At 51.4% G+C, this 14,755-nt stretch overlaps 1 protein-coding gene and 1 pseudogene across 2 annotated transcripts in view; one reads left to right on the forward strand and one right to left on the reverse strand.

The window, feature by feature from the left end:
- Positions 1-8,153: 8,153 nt before the first annotated feature.
- Positions 8,154-10,412, reverse strand: LOC103675227 (annotated as a pseudogene).
- Positions 10,413-10,915: 503 nt separating this feature from the next.
- Positions 10,916-14,755, forward strand: part of IQSEC2 (IQ motif and Sec7 domain ArfGEF 2) — an 81,811-nt gene continuing 77,971 nt past the window's right edge. For both annotated transcript variants that reach the window (XM_040631359.1, XM_040631366.1), the window contains exon 1: positions 10,916-11,622. In XM_040631359.1, coding sequence (XP_040487293.1) covers positions 10,916-11,622 — 707 coding nt within the window. The remainder of the gene's footprint in view (positions 11,623-14,755) is intronic.

Here is a 14,755-nt window from a genome sequence, read left to right on the forward strand (position 1 = left end):
CCCCCCCAAAAAATCTTAGCATACTAGGAATAAGAGGGAACTTCCTTAACCTGATAAAAGCATCCTCCAAAATCCTACAGCAAACATATATAACGGTGAAACATTCAAATTTTTCCTTTTAAGATGAATGACAAAACAAGGATGCCCATTATTGCCCCTTTTGTTCAGCACCCCGCACAGTTAGACAAAGACATAAAATAACAGGAGTAAGGATTTGGAAGGAAGAAACAAAACTGTCATTTAAATCTACTTTCTCAAATCTTTCACCCACTCTTCCTCCTTCTGTTTCCTGGAGGCCCACAGACCAAAGCTGTCCCCTCTTCCACGTGACAGCCCAGGTCTTCTTCCCTCTCTGGGCCTCAGTCACCTCAGCTGGAAAATAAAGGGTTGGACAAAGTAATCCAAAAAGCTCCTTGTAGTTCCATCTTGCCTTGATTTATGAGTCTGTATCCTCTCTACTACTAAACACCTCTGTTTTCCTTAACAGTTTCTAATAGTGATGACTTCCAGAGCCCTCCTTTCCTACCAACACATTCCATCTTGGTTTTTTTTTTTTTTTAAGGTATGATGCCCAGAACTGGTGAAGGAAGGATAGGGCACAAAAAAGATTGGAGTAGAGGGAGTTAGACTGAAAACAGAGCCTAAAAACGAAATGGTAGAGAGAGGCAGCAAAAGGAATGGGCAAGGGACAGCATTTGTGGGAGGAATTGCCTGGCGGGAGAGAGCTCCTTGACTTCTCTCCCTGGGGTGGGAGTATGGTCCCCTGCATGGTTTGGGGGACAGTGATGGGAACTGAGTTTGTAGTTGGCCACAAGCATTTGGTGGCTCTGTCAGTCTTTCCTTCCAGCTTTCCTACCCCTAGGCTATAGGACCCTCCTTCCCATAGCTGAGGTTGGGGGAGGAGTATTGACAAAAGCCAGCTCAGGATGGGAAGGGAGACTGCTCTGAGCCAGGTCCCTGTCCAGGAGGCAGGAGCAGTCATCACAGTGGGAGGGAGCAGCAAGCCAACAGCTGAGTGAGACAAGGCCTGGGTTATTTTTTTTCCAGTTTGTTGGCATGTGGGTGGATTTTTCTCCTTTTTTCTTCTCTCCTGCTCTCTGCCGTTTCCACAGAGATGTGGGAGTTTGCAAATTTGTCTCCGTGGAGGGGAGAGGCAAGAGCTGATTTGGGGGGTCCTTGACAGGGACCAGGGTAGCACCAAAGGGCACTGCAATTCTGGTAGCAAGAAACTAGGACCTATTCCCTGATGGTATCACTGGGGCAAGGAAGGCTCTCACTGTCTCTCCTTTCCTCTTAAGGCCGCAGGGATGCCTTCTCACCTCTACTCAGCTCTTGGCTCTCAAATCCATCCCACCTGGTAATTGCAAAAATCTCTCTGCTTCTTTCCTTGCTCTGCAATGCCAAATGCTTTTTCCTCAGGGCCCTGAACAAACTATGGGCATACCTGACACTCATGCCCAGAGGCTGCTCTCCTCCCCAATACATGTGGGGGATTTGGGGTAGGAGGCCAAGGAGCCTTCCTTTTTTCACAGTTATGTATTTAAAGCATGAAAAAAACCCAGTACCTATGGCACACGCTAAGTGTCAGATGAGTGTTTCAGGGGAAAGCTTTCTGAAAGGACTGAGAGGTGGATAGTTTAGGAAAGGCTTCCTGCAGGATGTGGGACCTAGACAAATTGACAAAGTAGGCAAGGGCATGCCAGGCAGGGGCAGAGAGCATGGCATTGTGGGTCTGGGCACCAACATGTGATGTTGAACAAGAGGTTTGCTTCTCTTGGGCTTTCTTTTCCTCATCTAGAAATCAGGCTGGATATCTAAAGCTCTACAGATCTCTGGAGCCTGAATCCTGATTCCTGGCCTTGGGGGTTATGAGCCATCAAATGAGATCATGTGTATGCATCGTGCACTGAACACCATCAAGGGGTAGGATGACCAACTGTCACTATTTGCCTGGGACTCAGAGGTTCCCCGGAAAGCGGAACTTGAGTGCTGAAATGATCCCAGGCAAACCGGGATGGTTGGTCACCCTAACAAGGACCACAGTCACTACTTGTTATTATCGTGATCATGATCATTATTACCACTAGAGGGCAATACTCTCTCATGCCTGGGAGTAACTCTCACTCCCTCCTCCGCCCACCACCAAAGGTGCAGAACTGCCCCCTCATTTCGGGACCAGTCAATCCACTGGGCCTTTCTCCTGTAAAGGACATCACCGAGGAATAGAGAGATCTGTGGATTTCGAATACCAGGAGCGTCCCTTTGGTCTTGCCAGCCCCATATGGTCTGATTTTGCCCGTGGTGCCTGGTACTCAGGTGCCCAGTCCGTCCCACTGTGGCAGAACTACCCTGCTTCTCCGGGTACTGGGGAAACAGATGCTACCCACAGCTTTGGTTTGTCTGAACACAACAAGCACTTTCTTTTCTTCCTTCCTTCCTTTCTTTTTTCTTTCTTTCTTTCTTTCCTTTTTTAGGTAATCTCTACACCAACGTGGGGCTTGAACTCACGACCCCAAGATCAAGAGTCCCATGCTCTAATGACTGAGCCAGCCAGGCACCCCCAACAGGGTGTTGGGGCTCTCAAGGCTATGCTGTTAGCCCCCTGCTTTGATCGTCTGGCAGTGTAATTATTCTACAAGGCCAGATCCGTTGATACAGAGCTGGCTTTCTCCCTCCTACAGAATTGATTTCTGTATTACCATATATCCCTTATCACACTGAATTGTAGTCATAATTTATCTATCTACATACCCCATTAGATTGGTGATTCATGCATTCAACAAACGTGGATTGCTTATTGCTTACCTACCATGTCCCAGGCCTTTTGCCAGACTCGTGGTACAGTGGGGAGCAAAACAGACGGAGTATCTGCCCTTGTAGAGCTAACAGTCTAGTGAAGGAGGCAGGAGGAAAGCAAACAAAGAACCTCACAAATCAATATGTAATTACATACTTGCTAAGCTCAAGGAAGGCGAACGACTCACTGAGAGCGTTTATCAGAGAGATCTGCCTCATCTGGGAGTGAGAGACGGTGCTGCTGAGGAATTGACATTTGAACTGAGATCTGGAGGATGAATAGGCGGTAAGTAGGCAAAGGCAGCGAAAAGAGCTTTCCACACCAAAAGAACAGCAGGTGTGCAGGGCCCAAGAGGGGAAGAGCCCAGCTCCCAGGAGGAGCGGTTTGCTCCTTGAGGGCACAGCCTGCCTCTTGTTCCTCTCTTGCTATCGCTCCAGGCCTGGCACACGGATATGCCAAATCAATGCCTGTTGAATTGGATGAAATTTTGTCATGGAAAGCATCGTGGGCTGGGGGTGGGGGTGTCAAAAAACCTAGCTTCTACTTCCAGCGCTTCTGGGCAATTCAATTCCATTTCCCAACTGCTTACTGTGTATTCGCCATGTGCAAGGACCTGCCGCCTCGTCTAGTTGGGGGATTGAAAGGTAAACAAAATTGTCTCTGCCCTTTGGCAGCACATGGTCGATCAAGTGACAGGTAGACAGGCGGCCCCTTCCACTCTCTGGGCCTTTTTCTCTCCAGTTCTAAAGTGAGGGTTTGGGGTTATAGGATCTCGAAGGCTCCTTCCGGCTCTAACAGTCTTGATGTGCTTTTTCCTGAATAACAGCAGTGGGAGCAATGGAGCTGATTCTTTCATTTCTCCTGCCCTATGGGAGTCACATGGAATAGGACTGGAGAAATGCAGCCTGGTATTCTGTTTATGGACCATTTTTCCATGTACAAGGATCTCAGAAGCAGTTAGGGTTCGTTCGCTGTTTTTGACTAGAATGTTCTAGCATTTGATGAACTTTTGTTTCTTTCTTTCCTGTCTCCTTTCCCCGCCTGCCCTCCTCTCCCGCAGTCTTCTTTTCTCCACCCAGAGCTGTGTTTTTGCATATATTAGGGCTGGAAAGGGCCTTTTAAATCATCTTATCCAACTCCTCCATCCAGTGTTTACATTCCCTATGCAATAACAGACTCTCCAAATGAGGCCATCCAGCCACTCTTTGAAGACCTCCAGCGATAGTGAACTCACCATCTTTACTAAGCTTTGCCTCTGAGAGGTTTCTTCCCTCTGGGAATTTGTCTTCCTGTACTTTTTATCCATTGTTTCTGGTTGTGCCCTTTGGAGCTAAGCACAATAATTCCACTGCATTGGCCCTCTGACAGCCTAGTGGGTATTTGAAGCCAGTAATCATGTCTTCATAAGCTTGCTCTCTTCTAGGCCAAATATCATCTGTTCCTGCAAATGTTCTTCACTAGTTCAAATCCCCTTAGCATCTGTAAATATAGTTTAGTTTATGTAAGATTTATATCCCACCTACTTTAAAGAGGATATTAGGAGACTCATCAGTTATAACATGAAAGAAAGACAATTAGGGATAAAAATGTGGAAGAAAACAGACCAGAGACCATGTAAAGGAAGCACGAATAGATGTTGCCAGGTACCCAAAATGAACTGGATTATAATTGGACTCTGAATTTGGCTCAAAATTTTATGGCAGCTAGGACAAATTTGGAAACACATTGGGTTATGTGGTTTTATGTTCTGACAGGATCAAGCTTACAAATCATCTTCAGAGAGAAAATTTTTCCTGAAACAAAACTCCCGACTAGCCTATTAGGATTGCTTTCTGTGAGACTGTTCAAGACTGACAGGAACTTTGGATATATCTTGCCTCTTCCCCCACTAGGGGAAGAGGGCTGGAAGGATGATTAATTAATTAGCTAAATGCTGTCTCAGTTTTAAGCACTGCTATCTCTTTAGGGATCCCCACAGAGATGAGAGACTTCCTTTTCCCTTCCTTCTTCATTCCCCTATGTTCCTCACAGACAGTCACTTTTTTAGTGTTCTGCTCTTTAAAGTCTGCAATCTTAAGATGCTTTGGAACACCAGACCTCAGGAAATAGCCCAAGTAAGGGTTGGTAGCCTAGTGGTCACACAGCAAGTATGTGCAAATCATTTCTCTGGGGTCCTCAGTGTCCTCTTCGATAAAGTGAGTTAATCTCTAACATCACTTCAGCTCTGACATTCTGGACCCGTAAACTCTTTGACAGAAAGACCAATGATTGTTTTGTTTTTTAATTTTTGATTTTCCCATCTCGTGTCTGGCAGCTAACCGGTATAAGAGAAGATCTGTTTATGGACAGAGCTGTGAGAACCCAATAGGAAAAACCAATTTGAACAGATGTCACCTTTGCATCTGAGGAAAATATTTCCTGGCTCTCATTATCATGACAAGTTCTTGTTGACTGGATACTGGTAGTGGTGAGATGTGGTTTTCAGGGCTCTTTCCTGCTCTGGCTCCATATTCCTTGGCAAAGCTGGCCCCAGGGTAAGGAGAATTGGAGCAATCACACCAGGGGCTGAGGCTTCTGGGAAATGACCCTGGGAGCCAGCAGGCAGGAAAAAACAAAAATGTAGTAGCACAGTTTGTGCTGAACAACAATGAACCAACACAAAACTCACCTTGTAGTGTGTAATGTTTGGTACATATAATATCCATGTGGACCCCCCCTCACTGCCTACCATGTTACTCTCTTGCTCAAAAATGTTCCATGACTTTTCATCGCCTATAAGAGAAGGTCCAGATGCTCTAGCTTGGCAATGGAATCTTCTCTAAGCTAAATCAAGCCACGGCTTCCCTCTACCTCCTATCCCTTCAAACACACACACACACACACACACACACACACACACACACACACACCTGCTCATGCATGCATCTTTTGTGCTCTCTTCAACCAAGCTGTGTGTGGCTCCCTAAACACACACCATTTTACTGGCTGTTCCCTTCCTCCCACCACACGTGGCTCCCTTCAATAGGTATTTTTCAGCTCTTCCACTTCCACCTGTTGAAATCCTAAGCCCAGCTGAAACACCCCCACAGCCATAAAGACCTCCCAGCACCCCAGTCCTGCTGTGCCTCCACTCTGGAGCTTCACACATTGTCTTGTTAGTCCTGTTTGTGCTTATTATGCTTGCAGCTCTCTGACTAGACCAGGAGCTCCCTGAGGGAAAAGGCTATGTCTGAATCACTCAGGGCTCTCCATCATCCTTCCCTGCTTTGTCTTTCTCCAGAGCACCTATCACTACCTGTGTGAGTCTCCTAGGGCCGCTGTAACAAACTATCACAAACTGGGGGACTTAAAACAACGGAAATTTATTCTCTCACCGTTCTGGGGGCCAGAAGTCTGAAAACAAGGTGCAGGCGGGGCCATGCTCTTGCTCTCTGAAGTCTCTAGGGAAGAATCCTTCCTTGTCACTTCCTACCTTCTGGTGGTTGCTGGCAATCCTTAGCATTCCTTGGCTCGTAGACCGCCATCTCTGCCTCTGTCTTCACATGTCGTTCTCCTCGTGTGTGTGCATGTCTACATTCAAATTTCCCTCTTCTTACAAGGACACCAGTCCTTGGATTAGGACCCACACTAATAGAGTATGACCTCAGCTTAACTTGATGACATTTGCAAAGACCTTTATTTCCAAATAAGGTTACATGCACAAGGTGGGCATCCAGTTTTGAGGGCAACTATTCAATCTAGTATACCATCCAGCGTGCTCTGTATATTCTATTTGTTTATTGTCTCTCTGTCCCCCTAGAATGTTAGCTTCATGAGGTTAGGGATTGCTGTCTATTTTGTTCATTACTCTATCCTCAGTGTCTAGAACAGTGCTTGACGCATAGTAGAGACCCAACAAGTATTCTTGAATGAATCTTCCTACCCATTTGCCCCATGCCCACAGGGAGTCTGAATGAAAGAAGCAAGGCTAAGGATGAGAATGCATGTATTGCCTAGAACATAATAAATACTCTGTAAGTGTTCCCTGGATGAATAGAGGTGTTTGATGGAGTGTTAACACTTATGGAGCACCTTTTTTGTATCAAGTACTGAGAAAAGGCATAGAGAAGCGAGAAGGAAACATCTGAGCATCGCAGCTATGCCTCTGTGTGACCCTGGGCAAGTCATTCAACCTCTGGGTTTCACTCTCCTTACCTATAAAGTGGAGGTCATAACACTACCTACCTCACAGGATTGTCATGAGGATTCAGTGAGCTCATCCATGTAAACTGCTTAGCACAGTGCCTGGCACATGGTAAGCTGCATAGACGTGTTAGTTATTATTACTCTAGTTGTTGTTATGTGCTATACTTTGGGCAAGGTATTTGTGTTTTTTTTTAACCAGCCTTATTGAGATAAAATTCACATATCATAAAATTCTCCCTTTAAAAATGTACAGTTCAGTGATTTTTAATTAACAGAGTTGTGCAACCATCACCACAATCAAATTTTATTTTTTATTTATTGCATTTTTAGAGAGGGAGAGAGAAGGGGGTGGGGGCAGAGGGAAAGGGAGAGAGACAACCTTAAAACAGGCACCATGCCCAGCGCACAGCCCACCTTGGGGCTCAATCTCACGACCCTGAGATCATGACCTGAGCTGAAATCAAGAGTCGGAGGCTTAACTAACTGAGCCACCCCGGCGTCCCACCACATTCTAATTTTAGAACATTTTCATTCTCCCTCAAGAAAACCCATACCTGTTAGTAGTCACTCCCCTTTCCCCAACACATGCCCCAGCCCCTGGCAAGCACTACTCTGCTTTTTGTCTCTATGAATTTGCCTATTCTGGAATTTTATATAAGTGAAATCACGATATGTGGGCTTTTTTTTTAAAGAGAGAGAGAGAGAGAGAGAGAGAGTGCATGCAGGGGAGAAGGGGCAGAAGAAGAGGGAGAGTGAGAAACTTAAGCAGTCTCCATACCCAGCACGAGCCCAATAGGGGGCTCGATCTCATGACCCTGAGATCATGACCTGAGCCAAAATCAAGAGTCAGCCGCTAAAGCAACTGAGTCGCCCGGGTACCCCATGATAAGTGGCCTTTTGTGTCTCATTTAGCATAATGTAGCATAACCTTTTCAAGGTTTATCCACATTTTAGCATGGATCAGTACTTTATTCCTTTTTATGGCTGAATAATACTCCTTTGTGTGGGTATGGCACATTTTGTTTGCCCATTCATCAACAGATGAACATTTGATTGTTTCTACTTTTTGGTTATTACAAATAATGCTGCTATGAACATTCATGTACGCATTTCTTGGTGGACATATATTTTCATTTCTCTCGGCTATATACCTAGGAGTGGAATTCCCGGGTCATAAGGTAACTCTATGTTTAACATTTCGAGAAAATTTCAAACCGTTTTTCCAAGTGACCACACCATTTTGCATCCCAAAAGACCACCCAATGGTTGTTCCTATCCATTCAGTGGCCTAAGCAGTGGGAGCTGCAGAGCAGTCTTCTGCAGTGGGCTGAGCACTCCAGTCTTCAATAGGGAACTTCTGGAAAGGCACAGAGGGCACATGCACACCTTCAGACCAGTTTGTGACCTTGGGTTGAGTAACAGTAAACTTGGGAGCTGGAGCAGTACATTCACCTTGAAATTCCTCCTTGGCCACACACAGCCTTTTCAGCAGTGGCCTCCTCTTCCTTTTCGATCTCTTCAGGATCTCTGCAGAAGTAGCAATCAGGCATGATCTCCCATGGGTGCTCATGGGAGATGATGCCACGCAAGCACAGAAAGAACTTCGTGGTCCAGCATCCACCACATCAGACTCACTGAGTGTTCTCCCTTGTTGTTGCGCAGGATGGCAATGCCCACATGGCACAGAGGAGAGTCTGTGTTACACAGAGCAATGGTAGGCAGATTAACATAAGACGCCTCTGTGACAGACTGGTGGTCAGCCCTGGGACCAGTCACCCCCTCCTGGGAGGCTGCCTGGAGCTAGCTAGTGAAGCTTCGAGGAGTGAAGTGGCCAGCAGTAGGAGGGGCTCCAGGAGCAGCAGCAAACTTCAGCACATCTCGCTGGCCAGTATTCCTGGAGGATATGACACTGGCATCAGCCAGGTTTTCAATGGCAACAATGGTACAAGCCACTGGCGGAAGCTTCTCCCAGATTCTCTTCAGATTGAAGATGTAGATGCCTTCACTTTTCCTTCTAGAGATGTACTGTTCCACTTGGAAGTCAAGCATGGTGCCACCTAAGAGGGTTCCTGCTGCAAGGAATTTAAGTTATGACAGGAACCCATAACAATACCGTGTGGGTAGCACAGAAAGCTCATTGTGTGTGTGTGTGTGTGTGTGTGTGTGTGTGTGTGTGTGTGTGGTTTTTGATCTGCATTTCTCTGGTGGCTAATGATGGTGAGCATCTTTTCATGAGCTTATTGGTCCTTTGAACTTCTTCCTCAGAGCAATATCCCTTCAAATTCTTCGCCCATTCAAAAAAGTTGGGTTGCCTTTTTGTTGTTGGGCTCTAAGGGTTCTTTGCGTGTTCTGAATACAAAACACTTATCAGATATACCATTTGCAAATATTTTCTCCTGTTCTGTGGGTTGTGTTTTCTGTGCCAAATGTTTTTACCTGGGTTTTTTTTTTTTCCAAGACCACTCCTGTGAGGCAGGTGTTATTGATTGGGGAAATGGAAGTTCAGAGAAGAGAAGATAGAATTTAAATCCATTTTTGTCTGACTGTAAAACGGATGCTTTCTCCTCTACCCCAACCTGCTCACAAAGATGAATGGAGACATGTTTCTGGCTTTAAGGAGCTCAGCCTGGCAAAGCACATAAAACAAGAACACAAATGAATGCGCTTTAAAGCAGCGTTCCACTTGTCCCACGGTGCCACAAGTATAGAGAAGTGCAATGGGAGGTTGAGAAAAGAGAGAAAGCAAGCACTTCTGGCCAGGGAAGTTGAGGTTGGCTTCAGTAAGGTGGCATTTAAGTCCTGAAGGATGGGTACAGTTCCCCTGGATGAAGACCATGGGCAGAATGGAGAAGAGCATTTCCAAAGGAGGGCAGAAAGTGAGAGTTGAATGAATGAATGAATGAATGAATGAATGAAGCTCTGATCCTAAGACCGGCTGCGTTGGGGAGTCCCAGAACTCGTTGGGATGGGATCCTGGGACTGCCTCGGTTGGAGGACCCAGGGACTGTCTAACCTTCGCGTTGACTGGGGTAGGGGAACTGGGTGCTGTCTTGGATGGAGAGTTTAGGAACTGGCTGGAGTGGGGGGATGTCTGTGATGTGTGTGGGGGAAAGGGGGGTGATGTTCCGGGGGCTGCCTGGGAAGGGGGAGCTGTGGACTGCCTGGGCTGGAGGGACATGGGGCTGGCTGGGTTGGAAGAATGGTCCACGGACTGGCTAGGATGAGAAATCCTGAGACTACCCGGGATGTGGGCGGGAGGAGGTCGCCTGAGATAGGATGTCCAGGGGTTGGATGGGGAGTCTGACACTTGGAATTGACAGACCCAGGGGATGCGGAGTCCACGGGATGCCCGGATCCGGAGGCTGCCTGAGATGGGGGTTCCAGGGATGTCTTCGATGAGGATCTTGGGCTGAGAGGACCCGAGGGACATTGGAACGGACTGGGATGAAGGGCTTCGTCGGGTTGCGGCAGCACGGAGAGCCCTCCGGCAGCCTGTGAGGCAGCCACCCCGGCCTGGCGCGGGTGTCTCGGGGCGGGTCCGCTTCGGGCGTGGGCGGCGGCCGCAGGTGGGGCGCGCGGGGGCGGGCCGGGCGCGCGGGGTGGGGTGGGGGCAGGGGCGGGGGGCGGGCCGGCGGCCGGGGCGGTCCCGCGCGGCCGCGCTGCGCAGTGACTCCGCAGCGGGCGGAGCGCCGTGGGCCGCGTCCTCCTGAGCCGTGGCGGTGGCGGCGGCAGCGGTAGCCTCAGCTCCTGCTCCCGGTGCCGCCGGCCCCAGAGCTGTCTCCCGGGCCCCCCCGGGCCCCCGGGCCCTCGAGCCCGGTGCGCGCCCTCGCGTCCCGCCGGCCCCCTCCCCCGGCTGGGCCCGGGGGAGGGTGGCGCCGTGAGCGAGCGGGGACCGGGCTCTCCTGCCCCTTCCCCTGCCCCTGGGCCGCCAGGATGGAGGCGGGGTCGGGGCCCCCGGGCGGTCCGGGATCCGAGAGCCCCAACCGGGCGGTGGAGTACCTGCTGGAGCTGAACAACATAATCGAGAGCCAGCAGCAGCTGCTGGAGACCCAGCGGCGGCGCATTGAAGAGCTGGAGGGCCAGCTGGACCAGCTCACCCAGGAGAACCGCGACCTGAGGGAGGAGAGCCAGCTGCACCGCGGGGAGCTGCACCGGGACCCCCACAGCGCGCGGGATAGCCCCGGCCGCGAGAGCCAGTACCAGAACCTGCGCGAGACCCAGTTCCACCACCGCGAGCTGCGGGAGAGCCAGTTCCACCAGGCGGCTCGGGACGTGGGCTACCCGAACCGGGACAGCGCCTACCAGAACCGGGAGGCAGTGTATCGGGACAAGGAGCGGGACGCCGCCTACCCGCTCCAGGACACTACCGGCTACCCAGCCCGCGAACGCGACGTGGCTCAGTGCCACCTGCACCACGAGAACCCAGCCCTGGGTCGCGAGCGTGGCGGGCGGGAGACCGGGCCAGCTCACCCAGGCCGCGAGAAGGAAGCCGGCTATTCGGCGGCGGTGGGCGTGGGGCCCCGGCCGCCGCGGGAGCGGGGCCAGATGAGCCGTGGCGCATCCAGGAGCTCCAGCCCCGGGGCCGGCGGCGGCCACAGCACCAGTACCAGCACCAGCCCGGCCACTACCCTCCAGAGAAAGTAAGGAACGTGTGTTCGTACCCCCACCCCTCTGTTCACCCCAGCTCTTCCCCTCTAGTTCCCTCTCCAACTTGTCCGGCTGATAAAGTAAGAAGCCCGTGCCTGATTCCACGTCCTCCTCTCCCGTCCCAGCCTGTCAGGAGGAGCTGGGTCCTCCTCAGGCAGCTGCCACCCCTTCTCTAGCCTCCCCAGTCTGGGCTGGCCAGATGAGTGCAGGTGTCTCTTTCTCAAAACCACGGCCAGTGAGGGCCTACAGCAGTCATCACCCCTCCACTTCTTCACCCCCTAGCTGTACCCTTGCCAGAGGATGGTTTTCATTTATTTATTTTGGATGTGCTGCTTGGGATTTATATTATCTGATGGTGTCACCTCAGAGCCCCGAGGGAAAGAAAGTCCCCATCCCCCCCCCCACCTTTGGGTCTCCTCTGCAGGTCCTGAGTGCAGGCCTGATCTTGTCTCTGGCGGCCTCAGCCCCATCTTTTCCCAGAGAGGCAGATGGGGACCGGAATGGCTGCTGGAGGCTGAGACGTCCCTCTGAGGGGAACTGCAGCACATCCTGGCCAGGGGAGCAAAGATGGGGGAGCAAAGATGGAGGCCAGGCCCTTGGCTAGTTCCTCAAAGACCACCCCCTCTCCACCCTAGAGAAAAACACCACCCAATTAAAGAGCTACCAGGGAGGGAAGTCTACAGATCTTCCCTCTTGTTGGATCAGTGCCAGTTTCCGTGCTGGGGTCTGTGTGCCAGCCTATTTGGGACACCTTGGCAGTATCTCTTGGGTTGGTGGGACATGGGCTGGGTCCGCTTCTTCCATGCAGACAGTACCATGAGCTGGTCGGGATAAATGTCAGGCTAAGAGAGTCAAGGGCGTGCAGGCTCACAGGGCTGCCCTGAAGGCTCCCTGATTTCCCTTTTGCTGTATTGGAAAGAACACTGAACCGGGAGTTAGGAGACCTGGGTTCCCCTTCCAGCTGTGCTGCAGGTTGACTTCATGACCTTGACTGAGTCCCTTCCTCTCTCAGGCCATCGGTTCCCCCCATAGCTTGTCTGCCTTGAATGCTCTTTAAGGTCTCCCAGCTTAGATTTGAGGGTTCTATGACTGATCCAGCCACACTACAGAGCAAGTCTGAAGTCCTCTAGCGAATGGACAGCCTTCCCCCTCCTCTCACTGCTCAGCTGGTCCTACCATGTGCCACAACCAGTGGAGTGTCTCTTGGAGGCTGGGCTGGGGGTGGGGAAGCCTTCTGCCTCAGGAAATCTGCCGGGAGACAGCTCTCTGCAACTCCCCCGTGGTGAGGCAGCAGGCTGGGGTGCTGGGTTGAGATGGCTGGGCCCCAGGAGCAGCAGCTGCAGCTCGAGGGCCCAGCTGGGCACCACTGCAGTGCACCCTCAGCTGAGTTGTGGTGTGGACTGCCCCAGAGTAGTCCGGGCACGAGGAAGATGGGTTCTCCTGTCCAGGCGTGGTTCCTGGGAGCCCATTCCCCATAGACTGCCTGTGTGGGTCCCACACTGGAGGAAGGGGCCAGACCCACCAAGTGAGGCTGTTTCAGGAGAGGGCCATGGTGGGGGTAGGAGCAGTAGACTGGATGGGCATGGTGGTCCTTGAGCCTGGCTGTGGAAGACTTTTCTAGAGTGGTCAGGCCTGTGACAGGGGAAGCAGCCTCATTATGTGTGGCTTGAGGGAGCAGAACCAGGAGCAGGGGGAAATTGGAGGATAAATCAGGGAGAACTTTCCAACCTGGCTGTCTGGTGATGCAGTGGACTGACTCAAGCGGTGGGGGCGGGGAGAGCTGGCTGGACATGTCCAGCAGAGGCCCAGTGGGTGTCAGGAAGAGCTGGAGAAAGCACCGTTCCTGAATTGGGTGTAAAGCCCAGTGAAGTGACCTGGGTCTTCCCCAGGTCCAGGATTCCATTACCCTCAGATTCTCCATCCTGCAGCCGTGGATCTGAATCTCTTGGCTGGCTGGAAGCCCATTTGCTCTTGAGCTCTGTGCTTCTGCCATCCGCACAGGCCTGCCTCTCGGCCTGTCCCTCCTTTGTGCACCCTCCAGGCTGTTCGTTGGATTTCTTTGCCTCGCATTTCCTACTGGATTAATAAGAGGGTTTAGATAGTACTTTGAATCTCTCCTAACCATATATTAAATATCTGCACATCCATTGTTGCCTCTTTGGGGCCTCACAACAGGCCCTGTGCAGTGAGCATTAGCAACTCCATTTTCGAGATGGGGAAACTGAGGCTCCAAGAGGAAAGGGTTTGGCTCAAGGTTATGCTGCTGGCTCCTAATGGAGCTGGGACTCGAATCCATGTCCACCTGTATCCGAGGTCCATCATTTTTCCACCAGAGCTTTACAACTCCCAGGAGTCTCTTGGCTTCAGGACCTGGCCAGGTCGCAAGCTGAGAGAGGCCAGGAGAGCCTTAGGTATCTAGAGGATTTGAGCAGGAGGAGCTGACTCTGGGATGAGTGGGGGCGCCGATGGGGGAAGGAGGGAGGCTGTGCCTCCCTCCTTTCCACTCTCCCTCGCAGCTAGGCATCAGGACGGCCTGTTGCTGCAGTAGCCATCGCTGCCACCGCAGCTGCTGAGGAGACTCCCCTGCCAGGCCCGTTCTGGGTTTGTAAGGAGTGGGTGAGAAGGCTGCCGCGGGAAGCCAGGGCAGGCAGGGTGGGAGTTTTCGCAGCAGAGGCTGCAGGACTGGGGGAGGCTAGGTAGAGCTGGTACAGGCTCTAGGCGTTTCTGGTCACCAGGCTCCCTCTGGCGGAGGAAGAGGGGAGAGCGGGGCCGGGGCTCAGCGGCCGCTTGTTGAGGGACTTAATGTAGTCCTCCGCGCGACCCTGTGCGTCTGTCACCACGATCCACGATTTATAGTCGAAGAAACGGAGGGGGCTCAGAGGATTGAAGCGACACGCCAGAGGTCACAGTACCCCGAAGACAGACTCTTCGTCCTGTGAACTTTCCCTGTACTGCAGCTGATAGCCCCTGTCGCGGCCACCCGCACCCACGTCAGACCCCCAGGATTCCCACAGCCTCCCGCACTGTCTCTCCTGGGCAGGTTCCCGGATGCCAGTCTGCCTTCTGCTCGGCTCTGGGTGTGGCCTTTTTAGTGCAGCACAGAGCGAGACGAAGCTCAACCTCCCT

This window comes from Ursus maritimus (assembly GCF_017311325.1).
Source record: "Ursus maritimus isolate PB19 chromosome X unlocalized genomic scaffold, ASM1731132v1 scaffold_X1, whole genome shotgun sequence".
Lineage (NCBI taxonomy): Eukaryota > Metazoa > Chordata > Mammalia > Carnivora > Ursidae > Ursus > Ursus maritimus.